Source organism: Phasianus colchicus, chromosome 6, assembly GCF_987193195.1.
Source record: "Phasianus colchicus chromosome 6, bPhaCol1.hap1.1, whole genome shotgun sequence".
Classification (NCBI taxonomy): domain Eukaryota; kingdom Metazoa; phylum Chordata; class Aves; order Galliformes; family Phasianidae; genus Phasianus; species Phasianus colchicus.
The window spans coordinates 7606008-7624809 of record NC_143441.1 but is presented as its reverse complement, the minus strand read 5'-3'; the positions used below and the strand labels follow the sequence as shown (position 1 = coordinate 7624809).

General features: G+C 38.8%; 1 protein-coding gene across 11 annotated transcripts in view; it reads left to right on the top strand.

Moving 5' to 3' along the window:
- The window catches only part of ELMO1 (engulfment and cell motility 1), a 295982-nt gene that overhangs the window by 84720 nt on the left and 192460 nt on the right, over positions 1–18802 (top strand). For 10 of the 11 annotated variants that reach the window (XM_090142301.1, XM_090142300.1, XM_031590444.2 and 7 more), the window contains 2 exons: positions 7923–7958; positions 14863–14962. The exons of the other annotated variant lie outside the window; for it this stretch is intronic. In XM_090142301.1, the coding sequence (XP_089998427.1) occupies positions 7923–7958; positions 14863–14962 (136 nt within the window). The remainder of the gene's footprint in view (positions 1–7922; positions 7959–14862; positions 14963–18802) is intronic. 11 annotated transcript variants of the gene reach the window in all.

Here is an 18802-nt window from a genome sequence, read left to right as displayed (position 1 = left end):
GTCTCTGAGGGGTCTCAGGGGATGAGTCTGATGCTGTTCTGCGTGCAGCCTCTCTTGTGTGCTATCCTGGCTGCCTGTGAGTTAATGCAGCTGAGGAGAGCCCTGTGTTGGAAGAGCCCAGGTTGAGTGAGGCCTCTGTTCATGGTGTGGTGCAGCTGTGCTAGAAAATGATGAATTTTGTTAATTCAAGCTTTATTCTCTATTTTCCCCAAAGGGGCAAACAGTGCTCATTAAAAGTACGATCATGCTCAGTGTAAGGTTGCTCTGAGGTTTTCTTTGCATGTGGAGCTCATGTTAGGGGCAGCTCTTAAGTTATAATTTGAGCCTGCAATTAAATTTTAGAGGGCAGCCTCTGGAAATCAAGACTGCAGCTATAACTTTCAACAAGAGGCCTATGCTGTATTTATAGTTGACTTTATTTATTGTGCTACTTACTAATTATTTCAGCAAAGCTGATCCCTATAAAAGTACAGTGGCCAGAACAAGGGAATTGAAGTCCTGAGTTTTTAGTATTTTGCTGGTGATTTTCCATATGTTATATCCCTGAATATTGAAGGAAGCTAGAATGTATTAAAAAAAAAAAATAATCTTTCCGGTTTGTTGATAATGAAGATTGAAAGATAAACAAACTGAGAGAGGTCTTTTTAGATTTTTTTTAATAATTAGTTATTTATTGTGTATCAAAAGTGCTATCAGTGCTATATGTAGCTACGATTATTTGGGCCAGGTCTCCTTGAGTGCCTGCTGCTTAGAGCAAAGGAACTGTAGGCATGGTGTGTGCTGGGACAAAGCCATAGGGATTGGTGGTGAGCAGATTGTAGGATGGATGGGGCTCATGGGAATTTGAGAGAGCGTCTTGTCAATGTGGATATATTCATCTTATCAGAAAAGCAGCGTGTCTCAAACTGTCCACATCCATCTTAATCCTGCTGGTTGAGGTGGCTCATTTTTGTTTTGCCTTCAGGCTCATTCTTGTTTTTAGAGTGTGTTGTGAGTCTCTTATTAAACAATAACAAAGAAGTTTGGTTTAGGTTGATTTTTGTGGTTCATGTGACCTCTAAGTTATAGGAGAGTCTGCAATACGAGTTAACTCATGAAGAACAACTAAATGCTGATTTCTTTTTATAATTATCCATGATGTTGAATTTATCTCTTAGACTTTGTGCATCCTTATCACAAAAGGGGTGTGTATACAAACAGTTATTTTCCTTAGAAGGGACTTCTTCAGAAACAGCTTTCCATAGCACTCCTAGCACTAGTTTTCATTTGAAGCCCAGTTCCTGCCTGTTTGAAGGAAGCTGAATGTGCTATCTGGTTGGATGTATAGGTAGTGTAAAAGGGAAGGCTAGGGGCTATATTTCTTCTGCTCCTCTCACAGAGTGCAATGCACTAAAAAGGGAGAAGGAAAGCAATGTCAGGGGCTCCTAAGTACTGCACTGACTGATGAAAAATGCATTCAGAGGAGCCAAGCTGGAAGAAATGATCATTTCTTTTTGCTACCCCATCTGAGATAATGTAGGTCACTTAGAGAGATATTCCATAGTCTAGTCCAGAATTGATATTTTTGGAAAATTACAGCTGTATAATCTTTCTGATATTACAGACTAGTAAAGATGTGGTGTTTCTTTCCTTGATGTATCAGATGAGGTGTGTAACTGGAACAGAGTCAGCCTTCCTTAAAAGGCCGAAAAGAACCCCACTGGTTCCCTATAAAATAAGATAAGGAAAATTTAAGTCACAAACCATAAATATTGGAAGACTGGTGTAATGAGAGGAATCTGAATGTATTCTTGTCACTACCAGTAGTAGTAATAACAATAATAATCATCATCATCTCATGACTAGGAAGAAAAAGCAAGAAGAGCTATGCAGAATTTTCAGTACTTTTTTTCTTTTTTCTTTGGCAGTGTTGCTGTCTCTGTCACTTGTCGTTTGGCTGAAATCATGGGCAGTTTTTGCCAAAAAGCTGAGCCTAGCTGAGGCTATGCAAAGCCTGGCTGTCTTGACAGTAACCAGAATAATTTCTGTTGCTTTTGGGAAGGAAGTTCTTCAGGGATCTGCTTCATAGTTGTGGCTATACTGAGTAGCTGTATTGTAGCACAGCAGTGTCATAGCAGTGTGCTGATTGATGCTGCTCGGACATGGTTCCACATTGTCTGGTTTTAATTTTAAGGGAGATGCAGCTGCTTAGTGCACAGATCAGAGGGGAAAAACTTGCTTCAAATAGTGGTGGTTTTTGTCATCACACTACTGAAATGTTATGATAAATGTAGCTGTATCAAATTCAGGTAAACTTTTCAGTAAATGTGAATTTGAATAGGTTTTTTACTTCTCAGCTAAAGTGAGTCATCTATTGAATGGACACATGCAATTGTGAGTTGGCTGCTCTACAACTAGACATCATCAAGATGGCAATGGTGCATACCTTAAAGGACAAATTATATTGCTCAGTGATATACTAGCTCTTGGCATGTCTTACAAAGATAATGCAGTATACCAGTCTACTGGAAAATGGAATGCAGGTTGGAGTTATTCTGACTTTAACACACTTTTTGGGACAATTGCTCATACCTGCTAATATATTTTTCCATCCCAGTCTGATGAGTATTTCAGTACTGCTGTCAAAACACTTAAGCTGCCTTTGCTTGCAGCCACTTGTTCCTGTCCTGCTTTGTCTGGAAAGTCATGCCAATGCTATTTATTGCAAGACTAGAAAACTGGTCTGGATTATTAAGAGTAACAATAAGGTCTACATTTAATAGAATATCCCTTGACCCAGTTTAGCTCCTTTACTGAGCTCATCATGTTGCCCCAGAAAACAGTCATACAAGCACAACTAACTGTCTAAGTGGAAAATGAGTTTCTTTTTCAGAAGATGTGCTCAGTGCTAAGCTAGTCGGTCTTTGCTAAATGAAATAGTCCTTTTCTATCTTTCCCTGCTGCTGACTGCACAGTCCCTGCTCCCTCTTTTGATCATCTCAACACTTGGTCAGCTCCAATGCTCATCTGACTCCTTAGTGTGCCAATTCAGTTTGCTAATCCATTGGAAAATAAGCCAGCCAATGGAGGGAGGAAAATAATTTTTGCTTTTGACAGCACTGGGCTGTTAGGCTCAGTCATTACTGTGAATCTTCACCTGGAAGCACAGATTACTTAATCTGACATTGCTGCCAACATTGATTCCCATCCAACAGGGACTTTGTGCAATCTTCATTTCTTACCGCTTCTGTAATGTCGGGAGTGTGTGACCATTGTCTGTGAGGCAGAAATTCTGAGCAGCATATAAAAATCAGGTTAAGCTGTTATTCCATTGTGTAGATATTAATGATGGGAGAATGAACCATCACACCTTTGGAAGGAAAATGAGGAGAACTGTTGCGGCATTCCTGCATTCCCCTCATCCTACATGGCTTTACTCCAGGATTCCTTTTCTTACTTGACTTGAGCTTAAAAATATTAACATTTAAATGTCCCCAGATAAGTGTTGATTTCAACACCTTGTTGACAGAAACAAGGGAGAAGAGAGGAAACAGTAATGTTGGTTTTGGTTTGGCAACCGCTTTTGTGAAATGTAATTAAAAAGAGACATTCTGCAATGGATTTATGTTTCCAAATATTCTTCAGAGTATCAAGGGGCAGACAAAATACATCAATTCTTCATCTTTTTAAAATTCCATATGAAAGTGCTTTTTTTGTTGGTGTGGGTTTTCTGTTTTTTGTTTTTGAGGAAACAGCAAAAAATAGGAGGAAAGCTTAAAATCTCCACTTCTGCAACTTTTCCAGAATGTTTTTGTCTCGAGTTGTGTGGCGGTGGGTTGTTGTTGTGGACGTGAGAAGTGGGAGTGCTGCTGCACTCCTTCATACTTATTTTGCAGGTTTCATCCAAATAATACATTTTAACCCCCGGCCACAGCAATTCCCATAGACTTTGTTTATGTGACAGCCACACCTAATGCAGGCAGCATCCACAAATGAACTCCTTTGTATCTGTCGTCTTGTGATTCTTAAATACTGCCTCTTACCCAGGACAGACGCTTGTTTGCCTGAAAAGCAGTAACCAAATACGGATTTAATGTTGTTAACAGATCCTTCATCCATTATCCACTTAGTTTTTGTTCTGTCCAGGAGCAAGATCTCATGCATTTCTACCCTTGCTAGCAATGGTCCTCACAAGGAACAGAACTGCATGGAAAACTTTTATGCTCAGTGGTATTGTTCTCTCTCTCTGCATGTATTTAAACAGTGCAGGTTCAGATGCTTGGTTGCAGCTAACTCCAGTGAGTGTGTAATGAATACAGAATTTTTAGCAGTTTCCCCCAAGTGCAGACCAGCCTTTATTGTACAGTGCGTGTTACCCCAGCTCAGTAAGATTTGGGATATCTTTGGTCACTGTAAGTGGGGTTTTTTTTGCACATGAGCAGGTAGAAGTTGATCCAGACAGCTCTTGCTAACCTGGTCTCAGCTGGAAGCAGTTTTTGACATAATGTAACCCGCAGTGCAGTGTGAGTAAGACCTATATGGCTTGGGGAGGTCCGAAGGGAACTGCTGCTCCTTGGGATTCAGCCAGAAATGTATCACAAAGTTCCTCTGAGGCCAAACAGGGAACGTATTATTGTAGCGAAATGTCTAATCCAGTAATTTGTCGTTAATGTTTATTTTGCATTATGTTGGCATTTGCTTTGTTACTTCTCCCCGTATTAAAATTGCTGTCTGCTTTTATGGCTTTCACCACTTCACAAATGCTAGTTAATTTGCCCTCGTAATGTTTATGTTTGAACTGTGGTTTTATTCACATCTGTGCAAGTGCAACTGAGAGACAGCTTCTAAAAAACGATAAATGTAGGCATCAAGTTCATTGCAGTCTTTTTCTAGATCACCAAGATTTTCAGCATTATTGACCATGCCTACGATAAGTTACCCAGGAAGTGTTTTGCAGAACTGGCTGGTTGCTACTGGGAGGAATAGCAGTTGTGTCTATATAGGAAGAAGAAATCTCATGGAGGTGGTAGGCTGTACTTGTTCCTTTCTAGATTGCCTTGCTGGAAGAGTTGGTTTGATTACCTCTTGAGCATTAGCTTCAAGTGTGGCCTATGGGTGACCATGAGCAGAATCCTTTTAATACAAGTTCTTCTACTGTAGGCCTTCAGTTTAATGATGGGCTGAAAATAGCATGCACTCCTTTAGATAATGACCTCCACTAGTTTTGTGGTGAAATAAGTGCATCTGTAACCATCCTGTACAATATTACTGCAGCATTTGATGTTTTTGATCGCTGCTACATGCACAAGGAACAGAGATTGATAGAAATTGTTCACTATAATATGATTATTTTTCCTCTCAAGTCAAAATATACTTCATGTTGCTTCATCAGAAAAGACCTATATAATTAAATTTTCTCCGTATTTTTCTTTTGTATTGTATATCTTCTCACCTCAAGTTAACTAATTGCCAGTTGACTCAAGGTGGGGAAGGATTCTGCAAATGCTAAGAAAGACAATGTCTAAATGTTTTGTTCTAGGATTAAGATATTTATTCTTTAATTCCTGAATTTAGTCATGGAGAAAATGTACCTGATTATAGCCTGTTGTGAACAAAATTGTGCCTGCCTTTTGAAGTTCTACCAGTATACAAACACCACTCTTTTTTTCTCTTTGATGTCAGAAAGACACAGAACCAATTTTGAATTTACTTGCCACGTATCTTAGAAGGATGCAGTGAAATTTTGTTGGCATGTGCTGCATAAGGTTGCTTGGATGCATGCACACTTGGGAGCTGACAAAACACATTTGGGATGTTGTTCTTGTTATGGTTTAGCATAGCCTCCTGCAGCAAGGAAGCAGTCCCTTGGCAGAAGCACAGGAAGGACATTCTGCTCAATTTGGGCTCTCTTATTACATGTAATACTTAGAGCTTTTATGTTACTAAAGCATATTGAGGGGGAACTTTCTCCCCTTCTTACAAACGTATGGTTCTCATGTTTCTTGTTTGCTGTCATTAGTACTAGCTACACAGATATCTAGGACAGAAGGAAAAAAAAAAAAAGCCATGAAATCCAGTAACAAAATCCTGTCATTTTTCTTCTTTGAGCTAGAATAGCCCATTCAGTGCTGGAATACATGGTAACCACTTCCACTGTTACTTGAGCTCACAGCTAGCGATGACTGATTCCAAGCTGCTGTACCTGTGATGCTGTATTTTTGTTTTCTCCATCCACAAAGCTGCCCTCCCTGAGGGCACTTCTTCCTGAAAAGATGTTACGTACATGTGTACAGCCTAGATAGAAAACACAGCATTGCTTATGCTCAAAGGGAATGGAAAATACAAGGTAGAAAGAGCTGCTGTACAAAAAGAAAATAATCTGTTCAAGTTCTGGGAAAGCAAAAGGAATTAACAGTTGCAGAGACTGAAGTCTTTGAGCAACTGTGGACTGAATGGCAAATGCGAAGGGAAAGACGTGGGAAGAAGGTGATGGGGAGGAAGCAGGGATCTCCTTGATCTCTTCTGGGGCGCTGGTCTGCCTAGAAGCTGCATCTGAATGCCTGAAAGAAACCTGTGAAACAGATTTAGGAAATAAAGAAATAGGCAAAGTGTGAGACTGATTTATTTTAATTGGTATAAGCGATGTTTTAGAAGTTAGTCACTTGTGTTGAATGCCGTTTTTACCATTGGTTATCTCTTTACTTCAGTTTGTTTAGCATTATCAGCAGTTCTGAAGCCAGTTAATAGCAGGAGGTTGACTTGCAAACTGTGATTAGTGGATTAGAGCTGACTGAGGGAAGGAATTTTCCTGCTCTATGCTCCTGTGCAGCTTTAGGCACCCCAATATAAGGACATAGAGCTGTTGGAGATCATCCAAAAAGGGCTGCGAAGATGGGGAAGGGTCTAGAGTGAAAGGAGTACAAGGAATGGTTGAGTTGCTGGGTTTGCTCAGCCCAGAGCAGAGCAGCTGAGGGGAGGCCCGATGGCGGCTGCAGCTCCTCACAGGGAGCGGAGGGGCAGCGCTGAGCTCTGCATCAGAGGGTGGTGGGCATGGAAAGGCTGCCCAGGGCAGTGGGCAAGGCCTAATGCTCTCAGACATAATTTTGGGTGGTTCTCTGTGGAGTCAGGAGTTAGACTTGGTGGGCCTCATGAGTCCCTTCCAACTTTGGATATTCTGATTCTATGAATCAAATGCACTTTTTCTCCCTTCCTGTATGGCCTCTAGTTTCCCAAATACAGTGATATATTAGCTTCTTGTTCACTGTATCAGAAAAACCAGGAAATGTCTAAATAAAAAGGCCTTTTAACTGAGGTACATTAAGCCTTACTACAACTAGGAACAAGTTGTTTTGAAGCTAGTAGGGAAGTGACAGCATCGTGCTGAAGGCTGGCAGTGCAGGTGAACATTCTCATATCCGAAACAATAAGTTATACTTTTGTATGGATCGCTGCCTTTTCCAAGTGGGTTGATACAGCACTTCGGGTCTCGGCATGTCCTATTCAACTCAGGCCATTCAATGATTCTATGTCCATCATTCTGTGAATTAAAAGAAGTGAGTTGACACACACTGTTGGAATAAGACTGCTACACGGTAGCTAAGTGTTGTGGAGGTAGTGCAGATGGTTTTGAGCTGCTGAATAAATGCAACTTAATAATTTAAAAGCTATTTTAGAGAAATGTTTATTGTTTTCACCCTATGAGCAGTCTGTTTTCTTTTGCTTTTTTATTAACAAGAAACATTCTGAACAAATATTTAAAATTAATTTTGAATGTAGCTTCCTATAGCAGATACTGAACTACTGTTCACAGGAAATTGTAATTTAATGCCTCCTACTGTGTCTTTTGAATGTTATGAATTAAGTGTGTGTGTCTGTATGCATAGATAAATAGTATGCGGGTGTTTTAAAGTGTATCTCCTCACGTGCAAGTTTTAATTTTACAGACGATATCAGAAATTGCAGAAGATAATGAAGCCCTGGTAAGAACCTGATTAGATCATCACCTTGCACACTTCCTCTTCTTTTGCATGAGTGAGTTCAGGCCCTTGCGCTAATCTTTATATGTAAATTCATTTTGCTTATTATCATTATGCTTATTCATTCAGCCAATCTTCAACCTCTGTTTTCTGTTCTTTGATACTTATCTGATGCGGCCTTTTTTGCTTTGCTTCTGGAATGGGTGCTTTAATTCTATACCTTCTGCAAGGACTTTCACAATTTCCTAACTAAGGTGCTTTTTTATTTTCATTATCTTATTATTTGAGCAATCATTCTCCATGTTCCCCTTTTAAATTTGTCTGACTTACTTGATCAATTTAAGACAATTCTAACTGTTTATATTAATGAGATAAGGGTCACTGTGCCAATTTGGATTCCAGTTATTTTCTGGTCCCAGTTGGTTTTATTTATTACAGATAACTGCATAAAGAGAAAATACAGTATTCTGAAGGGCTTCTTATTAGGAGCTTCTAGGGCATGTTTGGTTGAATTCTTCTGTATGCTTCAAGTTAGGCGCACACTTCATAGGCTTTAATAAATTGGGATCCCAAGGGATGTTGTTTAGTATACTGATTGGCTTGCAATTTTGTCACATCAAGTATAGCTGAAACCCAAGCAAGCAAAAGAGTAATTAATCAATTAAGTGTGCATCTGTCACTCTGATGTGGCTTATCATGCAGGAAATGCAGCTCCCCATCCAAATCCATGTTGAATCATGCTTTCACAAAGCTGCTGAAACGTTAATCATTAAATCATTGCCTAATAAATTAAACAGTAGCAATAAATTTGGCAGAAACCTTAAATCCTTCCTCTACATTCTCTTCCTCAACCTAATGTGGAATAACGTTTCTTAATATAAAAGTTCAGATTCTGAGAAAAATAATTAAAATGCCATGAGGCTTTCAAAGTTCTTGGCAGCATTGCTTCTGCTGAGATACCTCCTGTGCTGTTTTTTTCCCCTCGATGTGAAAGTAGGGTGGCTTTTTTGTGTGTGTGCAGTAGTTATACTCCATCAGCACCACTCTGCTCCCAAATTCTATTATCCTATATAATTTTTTACATTCAATAATACAATTGTCCTCTGAACAGTCTCAGGAAAGTTCTGAAGTGCTGACTTAAAGTTGCTTTGAGCCCTGGTCTAAGCATCTGGCTATGTGATGACCTGAATTAAGTTGTGGGTTTTTTGGTATATTTTGGTCACGTTTACCCAAGGGAGCAAGGCCTTACTAACTCTTCTGGAGGATACTTACTGATCACTGTAGATACAGCACATCAGTGAACACGGTAGAAATGAATGTGTGTGTGACTAAAGTTTATTTAACTTTGAATGCTAAATGGATGAGGTTCAATTTATATCAGGGCACACAGTTTAATATGCTGATTTCCTTGAATAGCAAATGAAACGATACAATTAAAATCACAGTTTTGTGATTGTACTAACGTACCAGACCCACTGGGCAGGCCATGAAATCAGTAGCTTTGGAACTTGGTTTATTCATAACCTTTGAAGGTAAAGAGACACTAGTGATGTATGATTGTTGTCACGCATCTTAAATACTTTTCACCATGTATTAATGGGAGAAAGATTGATGAAAAAAATACAAAAATGATTTCAGCATGTAATACAACAAACAAAACATTAAAACTTTGCAGCCTCTAGCTGCTGTCTTTATTATTAGTTACTCTGCAGAAGCCAAATGCTAATTGAAAGAAAAAGTTACTTTCGATTTACAGGAGGGGATATTTCATAAAGCACAAGTATTTCACGTTATCTCTGGCAGCTTGCACATGCTGACCTGCAGAAGATGACTTAATTAAAACCTCACTTATGTATAGAGGACATGTTTAATACCTTTTATCCACTGAAGGAAATTCATATTCTAAAATGTGAGTTTCTTTTCTCTCTGTAAGCCCTTTTAGTCTTACAGATTCCCATTATGTTTCAGGATTTCCTTTATCTCATACTGGCTAATGTCGGTTTAAAAGAAAATTCCCTGTGGAACAGCTATATCAATTGACTACTTAATTGTAGTCAAACCATGATGACTGGAGAATGATGCTTCTGCGTAGATCGTTATTCTTAGCCTGTTAAGAACAGTGTATCTTTTTATGGAAATTACCATGAAATGAGCACAAACATGAGCTTAAAAGATGGAAAAGAAGAGAAAAAGTAACTCTAATCATCTGCCTGGAGAGCCAATATACAATAGCTCCTCTGGGCTACTTTTCTATGCTGACAATTGCTTAATGTACCTAAAAGTGGATTAAGTCATACCTCATAATAAGAGTATCTACACCTCAATTTATTCAAGAATAGTTAAGTTCTCTTTAAAATTCAAAGCCTGTTTTTGTAATCGGAGTTAATTCACAAGCTTACAGAGGCTCTAATACCAGGGGTACAAAGCTATTTCAGTTTTTTTGGGAATGCAGTTAGTTTAAAATCAGCAGGGTTGATCCTTTGTAATGAATGTAGTGAAACTGTACCAACAAAAATACTTGAGTAGTGTTTGGTGCATTGCAAAAAGAATGATCTGTGTCAATTGTAGTGTAGCAGTTAAGTGCATTTTCTGTCATCACCTACAAAAACAGGGGCAGCTACCTGCAGGTTGTTCAGTTGTTTTATGATGTATAGAGTAAGTAGCAAGTCGGTGTGAATTTGCCCCTAGCCTGATGTGGAGGCTTAGCTTTACCTTTGGAAAGGTTACTTGGAAAAGCAAGGAAGTGTAGAAGCAATGAAGAAGAATCATAGCAATGAAAGAGATTCACACTGTGCTTGCAGAGTATCCTGCTGCATCACTGAGCTTCATTTTAGGCTGAGGTTCTTGCCCTCAATGGCTTTCCCAGAGCCCTTGTCCTCTTATGGTTTAGATAGATTCAGCTTCCCTCTTCAAATTTATTTATGGCCATTTCTACCTGAAGAGTCTCATTTGCAGGGCTGTTTTTACTCTTTGATGTTAATCTCCTTGCAGTAAGGCCCTTTCAGCTGCCCAGCATTGGGCTGTGAGCACAGTTGCTAAATGACAAGGGATTGGAAGTTAACCACTTCCTTAACCCTGCAGCTGGCAGTAGGCTGCATTTCCCTTCTTGCCTCCTGCCCAGTTAGTGTTTCTCTTTGATAGCTTTCCTCTGCACAATTAGATTTGATCCAGAAGTGGGCTTCTAATCCTAACGGGCTGGTAGATGCATCCTGTTCAAAGACATCTAAGGGATTTTGCTGCTCACGTCCCATTAATTTAATTTGAAAAGAAATTAAAATTGCTATAGGCATCTTTCAGGATATCAGACATAGTTCTCTCTATATAAATATATCTCCATATATCTATATCTGTAAACTGCACAGCACAACTGATAAAAACATGGTTGTCCATGTACAGTTGATAATTATGAAGGCAAGTGATAGACACAGTGGTCAGGCTCACATGCACATTCCTTTTCTTTTTAGGAAAGAAAAAATGATATAAAAAATATATGGAATTCCTCAGTTTCAGAAAGTAAGAATGCAGAAAACTCTTAGGAACGTAAATCAGCAGGTGCTGCCTTGATCTTTGCCTAAGACACGCAGGTAAAATAATTTGAAACACAGCTGCAAATTTGTCCCAGGAGTTGAGGTGCTCAGGCCTTGGATTGGAGCAGTAGGCATTCCATGCTGGAATGGCTCACACTGGGTTGGTTGATGGCCTTACAGACCACAGCTGTTTGCTTCTTCTCAGACTTTGGCTGTGAGCTGCCATGGGTGAGGAGGTGTCTCGTCAACAACTCACCCATATCTGCAGTGATTGGGGCCACGTAGCAGAGAATGGGAGACATCATCAGCTGTCCCAGCAGAAGTACACAAGCCAGAGCCCTGGAGAGGGATTGTGCAAGCAGTTTAATGACACAGATCATTAAAACGTCAGCGTTATGAGAGATGAAATTGCAGTTACACAGTGTGTCTTTCTGGTCGCTCTTCCCTCTTGCTGCAATGATGTGCATTAAAAAGCACCTTCATCAGGAATTGCTGTCAAACCATTCGGTCATTTTGCAAGGGTAGCAGGGGCTTGATATTTACAGAACTGTTGTGCCCTGTGCTGTGTGCTCTCCAGAAAGATTTTGTGAAGCAAGCCCTGACGTTTTTCAGACTTCTTGTATGACCAAAAGAATTGCTCAGTGAGATTCTGAGTTAAACAGTGCCGCTTATTTTCTAAGATTGCTACATTTTATGAACAAGCTTTGACTCCCCTGAAATTTCCTGCATCTGCTCAGTCTGCCACTCAATAGTATGAATGTGTCTGCATGTGTGTATTGAAACACAAATGCTTGGAAGTCTATTTCTACCTATCTGCTTGTGTTTAAATACGTATCAATGAATCAACACCACTCCCTCCTACTTTATCTTGCTAGTTAGCCTGGAGATTGTTTTCATGTCTTGCTGTGCTACACCTAATGCTTATCCTTTAAGCCTGGCTTTTAACTTTTGCAATGCTCTTTAGCGTATACATGTGTGTGCCTGTGCCTGTGGATAGATAGATATTTTAAAAACTTGTGCTATGTATATGTGGCGATGCATAATATATGCTTGATTAGTCCCAGTGCTGCACCTCTTTGCTCTTAATAATTTGAAAAATGTCATCGTAGTGACACCCACTGGGGCAGCCTGCCTTGTTTTAAGTTGGAAAGTACTTTCAGTGTCTGGATCCCAGACAATCGTGCCAGTGGTACATCTGCTAAAACCAGGCTTGTATATTAGGATTTTCAGCTCTATTAACCTCGTTTCACATTCAAAGATGTGCAGGGAGATAAATAATTGACTGGATTAATGAAGAGTATTGGAGAGAAGAATAAATGAGTCTGCTGAATGTAAAGGAATTTAACTAAACTGAATTCCAGCCACTGCTGTTCTGGAGAAGAATATATATATGTGTAGGTTTAATACTAAACAATCCCTCTACTCTATACCCATTGCTAATAGGAGTTATCTTTCATTTACAGTTAGTTTATAGAAGAATATTACTATGTAATAGTAATGTTTACTAATAGTAATGTAAGATGTACAAAATACAGATTAATTGACAAAATTTGTAAACAATTCAAAAGAAAATCCAGGTTAGATAAAGATATATCTCCCAGTATTAAACTAAGCAGATAATTTATCTCCTTTTAATCTTATACAACATTTTTCCTAATCCGTGTGTTGTTTTGGTTTTTTTTGTTTTTGTTTTTTTTTTGTATATAATTTAGTCTGGCCTTATAAAATTCTGACATTCCATATATTCGTAGAAGTATTCTGGCACAAATATCCATGCAAGTTTTTTAAAAGAAGCTCTTTTTCCAAGGGATGCATTTTCATTTAGACATTCATAAATAACCATTATATGCAAAAAGAATGGGCTGGGGAGAATGAGAGGACTGGAGCTGATTATATTTCCTACAGAGCAGTATTGTTTTCTTTTTATGAAATCCTTGGTTATTTGGAATGCTAATGATGACATTTTAAGCCTAATTTAATTCCTAAAAGATTTGTTGAATTAAAAGACAAACAGTCATGTATGGCTGAACAAAGTATTCCTTGTAGAATTACAGTGGTTTATTTTTTTTTAAAAGACACTGTTTTTCTTGTTTACTCTTTGATATGACTTTTTCATTTTGTCATAAAGAATCAGACATGGTAGATGCCCTTACTTTGGAAGGGAAGGTGTGTGTATAGTTCATTCCCAACCCAAAATGTCAAGAATGGCAAGTTGCATTTTAGTGAAGGGTTTTGCAGGGTTTTGATGAACTATCCTGAGGGAAGGGGTCACTACAGGTTTTTTGGGTTTTTTTGGTGTCAAGAAGCCTTAATGCAGATTATATCAAATCTGTAAAGAATGGCTATTGGAATTGCTACATTTAAATTGCTTTCCTGCTTTATTCCTTTGTCCTGCAGTGAATGCCTTCCCTCTGAGTGCATGTTCACTAATTTGGTTGGGATGGTACAGGACAGTAGCAGATCAAATGACACAAGGATTATTGAATGCCTTCCTTAACTGCAGCTATTCTACTGTAGACTCAGTTTTCCAACATACTGAGCATTGTAGTTCCAATCTTACAGGTTTTAATTTTGTCTTTTTATTAGGTAAGCTGCTGCATTAAAGTCAGTGGGTCTATTCATGTTATTTAGCTTGATTGCATACTTAACCTTGTAAATGGCTTAGTGACAGAGCACCTTGCAGGCATTTTGGCATGCCCTTAAAGGTAATACACTGCTGCTTTTAGAGCTCTGTGCACTGCTTTTTCTATTGACTAATTAACTCCTCGAATGGTTTCATTGAAATCATTGTGGCTTGGCTGCTGACCGTTGGGTACCATGAGTATATATAGAAATGAAGGTGATCTATAAAAGTTGATTTTAACGTGGAAAATCAGTTTACAGCTAATCAATTTTGAGCTTGTTCTTTATGATGAGTTTAAACCTGTGTTGAAATAGTTAATACAAAGATGCACCGAATCTCAAATTCACAGGTAATTATGCAGTGTAGTGGCTCACAAACTCTGAGCAATTTGAGCTGTGTTCTTGAATGAACAACTGGAAAAAAAACAACATTCTCTCCTGTTAGTTCTAAAATTCTGAATTAGATAAAAGAAGTTCAGTTGGACTGTCTGATTTCCTTGAGCACTGCATGTGGTGTTTTCCTAGGACCTAGCTCTTCTCTTACCAAATTGCTTTCTTTCAAGTGATTATTCTTGATGTCCATGCAAAATTGCTTTGGAGACTATTTGTTGCATGGCCTCTCTTGCTCTTTTGCTGCCTTCTAGTCCGTGTTTGGCTTCGTTTTCCTGCCTTTTTGAAAGCTTCCTGCTACTTTATTCCCTCGGTCGTTGCCATGCTGCATAACTGGTAACTGTAGTCACGACTCCTATCTCTTGCAGCTTTGGAGATATGTTGTCCTTTACACTGACTGCATTTGTTGAGCTGATGGATCATGGGATTGTATCGTGGGATACATTCTCTGTGGCATTCATTAAAAAGGTAAATTTGTGATCAATGCTATGTGTTCTGTACAAGTTTGCTTCTACACTTTAAAGTTGTTGAGGTGAGTTGTGCTTTCTCTCCTTCAGGTGCATTGTTTTAGGTGATTGCTTGGGCAAAAAGGTATATGAAAATGAGATTAATGTCCTATTTAAATGTACAAATACTTGTAACTGCAAGATCTAGCCCAACGTCTACTGAATTCAGTGGAAGTGAAATTGGATCAACACTATGTTAGGCGTATTATATGGGCTGCTGCTTGCTCAGTTAGAGTGTGACCTCCTTGTGCAGATACCAGGCAGCTAAAGCAGAAAATAGTATTTAGATTTAATGTAAATTAAAACGGGTCATAGTATGTATCTTGAAATAAAAACAGCACTGAAATGTTTCCTTTGAGGATAGGAGAAGAAGAGAAATGAGTTAGTTTAATAATTTCAATTTGTAAACTGAAATCTCCTGAGTTTATTAAGCTGCACTCCAGCTCCCTGAATCCTGTGACTAAGGTCTAAGGCTTTGAAAAAGACTTTTCAATGATCTGCAACATTTTTCTTCTTTTCTTGTACGTAGTGTATGCACAAGAGCAGCAAAAACAGCAAAGTACTCTTTAAATGCAGAAATGTAACGGATGTTAGAAAAAAAGATTTTGTTGTTACTGATTTAACCATTTTTATTTATTCTTATCTTAAATATTGGCAGATTGGAAGCAAATAAATTGGCTCTTCTGTTTACAACAAAACCAAAAACTCTTTCCAAGTATTTTTTTTTCAAAACAGGTTGAAGTTGGAATGTATCTTAAATCAAAGAGCATTTGAATGGGTTCAAATGATATCAGAGTCCACTCACTGTAATGATAACATCATCTGAGGGAAAGATATCTCTCCTTTTTAACAAAATATGTCAGACTCCTTGTTTAAATTTGGTTGGAAAATTATTTCCATCTCAAGGAAGCAGAAATTTACATTTGTTGTCAGAAGTGAAAGAAATAAAGTTATGAATTACGTCTTTAAAAACCATTTGGATGTGGTGCTCAGGGACATGATTTAGTGGTGGGTCGTTAGGGTTAGGATAGTACGGTTAGGCTGGGGATGGGCTTGATGATCTTGAAGCTCTTTTTCAACCTGAGCAATTCTATGGTTCTACGAAAAGAGAGCTAGATTTTTATGTTCGATTTTGGTCATTAAAATGATAGGTGTTATTTATGAGAGAGATTAATATTACGTTTTGGACTTTTGTTTGTTAATCTTGTAGGCTAGGTAGATTACGATGATGATCTTAACATGGCAAAGAAGGTAATACACCTGTGTTTTAACTCACTTTGTGAGACTGAAAGTCCAGCCTAGAATGTGTTATTTGCTGGGGAAGCCTACTAACACATATAGGCCACTTGAGGTTGCTGATGGCTAGCTCAAGTGGTTGATGGCAGAATGGATAAGAGTTGAGATAATTTTCTGCTAGCTGAATCTCTGCAACCCTGCTTCAAGTGCTTCTGCCCTTTGAAGCTGTCTTTCTTGTCAAATGGAAGCCGAACTGGAATGGGAATGCATTAAGTTGAATAACTTTTTTTTTTTTAATATCTTGAATCAATAATTTCCTAACTAGAAATGTAGAAGTTGGAGGAGATCTCTAGGGAGCCTCTGAATGCTTCAAATAAGTAACTAGATGGTGTTGAAAGCAGTCCTTCTCCCATCCTGTGGGTATGTTAAGACTTCTAACGACTGCAAATAAGAATTGACACCTTCAAGTAGGGCTTTGTTCCTTATCTTCAGGGAAAATATAATTTGAGAAACTTTCTTACAACAGTATCTCTCAAGGCTCTTTTCTTCCTCATGACAATAAAGCTTGACTGAAATTCCACAGTAGCCTAAAGGATTTGGCTGCCAGCTTCTTAAAATGTGTCATAATAATTTGATATCAAAATAAAATATGAAGATTTGGAACTCTTCGATTTCTACAAGAGGATAAAGAAAATAAAGGCTTGCAGTGTTTGTTGAGGTGTTCTTAACAATCTCTTAGAATTACTTATGTAAGTGCTGTTTCATAACTGTGTGAGGCAGAGTCTCAACCCTGATGAATTGCTTACTCTGCCTTCCAAAATGTGCTGTGCAGGAAAAGTGAATGGCAGTGGGAAAAGTATCTCTGTGTCTCACAGCTGACAGTTGTTCCTTCTGTAGTGAAGTGCAACTGTAGTTCCTTATCTGAAAATGAGATTTGTGCTTGAAAACTTTACTATGCGTTAGGAGTTGACAGAAACAAAACTGCCTTGGATTTTCCTGTTATTTTCATTTACAGACATCAAAATGGTCCAGGCATCTCTGAAAATCAAATCTGTTTCCTTCAGTTATTTTTGCCGTGCTGGATGTGGCAGTTTTTGTTTGTTTCTTTTTTTGTTTGTTTGGCTTGTTTGTGCTTTTGTCTTTAACTTTTGAATTCTTTCCTCACTTTAGGTGATGCTGAAACAGGAAGAGAGCTCAGAATATGTAGTTTAGCTCTCTCTAGCATTCCTACCTGCTTTTACTCCATGTGTTTAGGTCCTGTTTCAGCAGAGCTGAATACGTAAGGGCATTCTAATGCTTCATTTCCCTTGAAACTGCACCCAGTCACTTCTATTAGGTGAGGCTACATAAGGCTGTGCAGATAGCAAGGCTACGAACAAATGATTTTATCCTTAGTGACTCACATCTGTGTGCCAGGTTTTCATGTGAAAGTGTAAAACAATTAGGTTGCTTGTTTGTGGAGAGAAGGCTCTGTTCTTGTGAGCATGCATCATTATTTATCATCAGAAGTTTTGATAAATGAGTTCAGGATTATATTTGGATGTTGAGAGCCCTCCTGGCACATGGTGCTTGGTAAGCAGAGTTCTCCAGAGAACAGCAATTGACACAAATTTGAACTCTTATTGATTCCTTTTTTTTTTTTTTTTCACACCCAGAACTTCAAATATGGGAATATAAATAATTTTAAATGTTATTTTGTGCCCTATGAAAATTGCATGCCAAGTTTATCAGGGTAGACTTGCCTGGACATCTTTTCTAGACATATATTATACTTCAGCAAGGTGGTTTTGAATGTACATAGCTTAGCATGCAAATTACCAGCAGATGCTTTGCATGTATGTTCTGTGTGAGGTGTCACAGCTCTCTAAACACACAGGCTGGCTTCTGCAGTGCCTTGAGCTTATGTTTATGTTAAAAAGACATTGTGGCCCAGGATCAGAAGAATAAATGTGTCTGAGGCAGCCTTTCTTAGCTGAGGTTTCAGCTATCTGTAATTAGATCAGTGCAGCAGGCCCCTGGTGGGAATATGTTATATTGCAGTGAGGCTTTCACACCAGCACTTGAACTATTGAGGGAAAGAGGTGCTGCACAAAGAGTGATTCATGTCAAGGCTTCTGAAGAGGATGAACAGTAGTCTGACAACTCGGAACACATTCTGGGCACATTGCATCCCTGCTGCACAGTTGATCCACGTGTGCCTGGTGACTGAGACATCCAGAGTGCATTTCACTTGTGTGAGCAGCACAGAGCTGATCTCCGCATGCCCGCTGTACGTGCTGTGGGACTTGTGGACATCTGGCAGCCCTGACACAGTGCATCAGAAAACAACTGGATTAGCGTTAGCAGAGCTAAGGTAGTACAGAGCTGAGATGCAGCTTGTCACCCTAAAACAGCACTGTGCATGATGTACTAATGTAAATAATAATTGCGCTGAGGACTTGCGGACAGCAGATATTGAAAGCCCAGAGTAGAAATAGTCTCCTCTCCACCTGTTCCCCATGTATGCATGGGTTGGTTTTCTATTTTTTTTGTAAATCCAATTTCTGGTTCGTGAACGGAGTTGCAT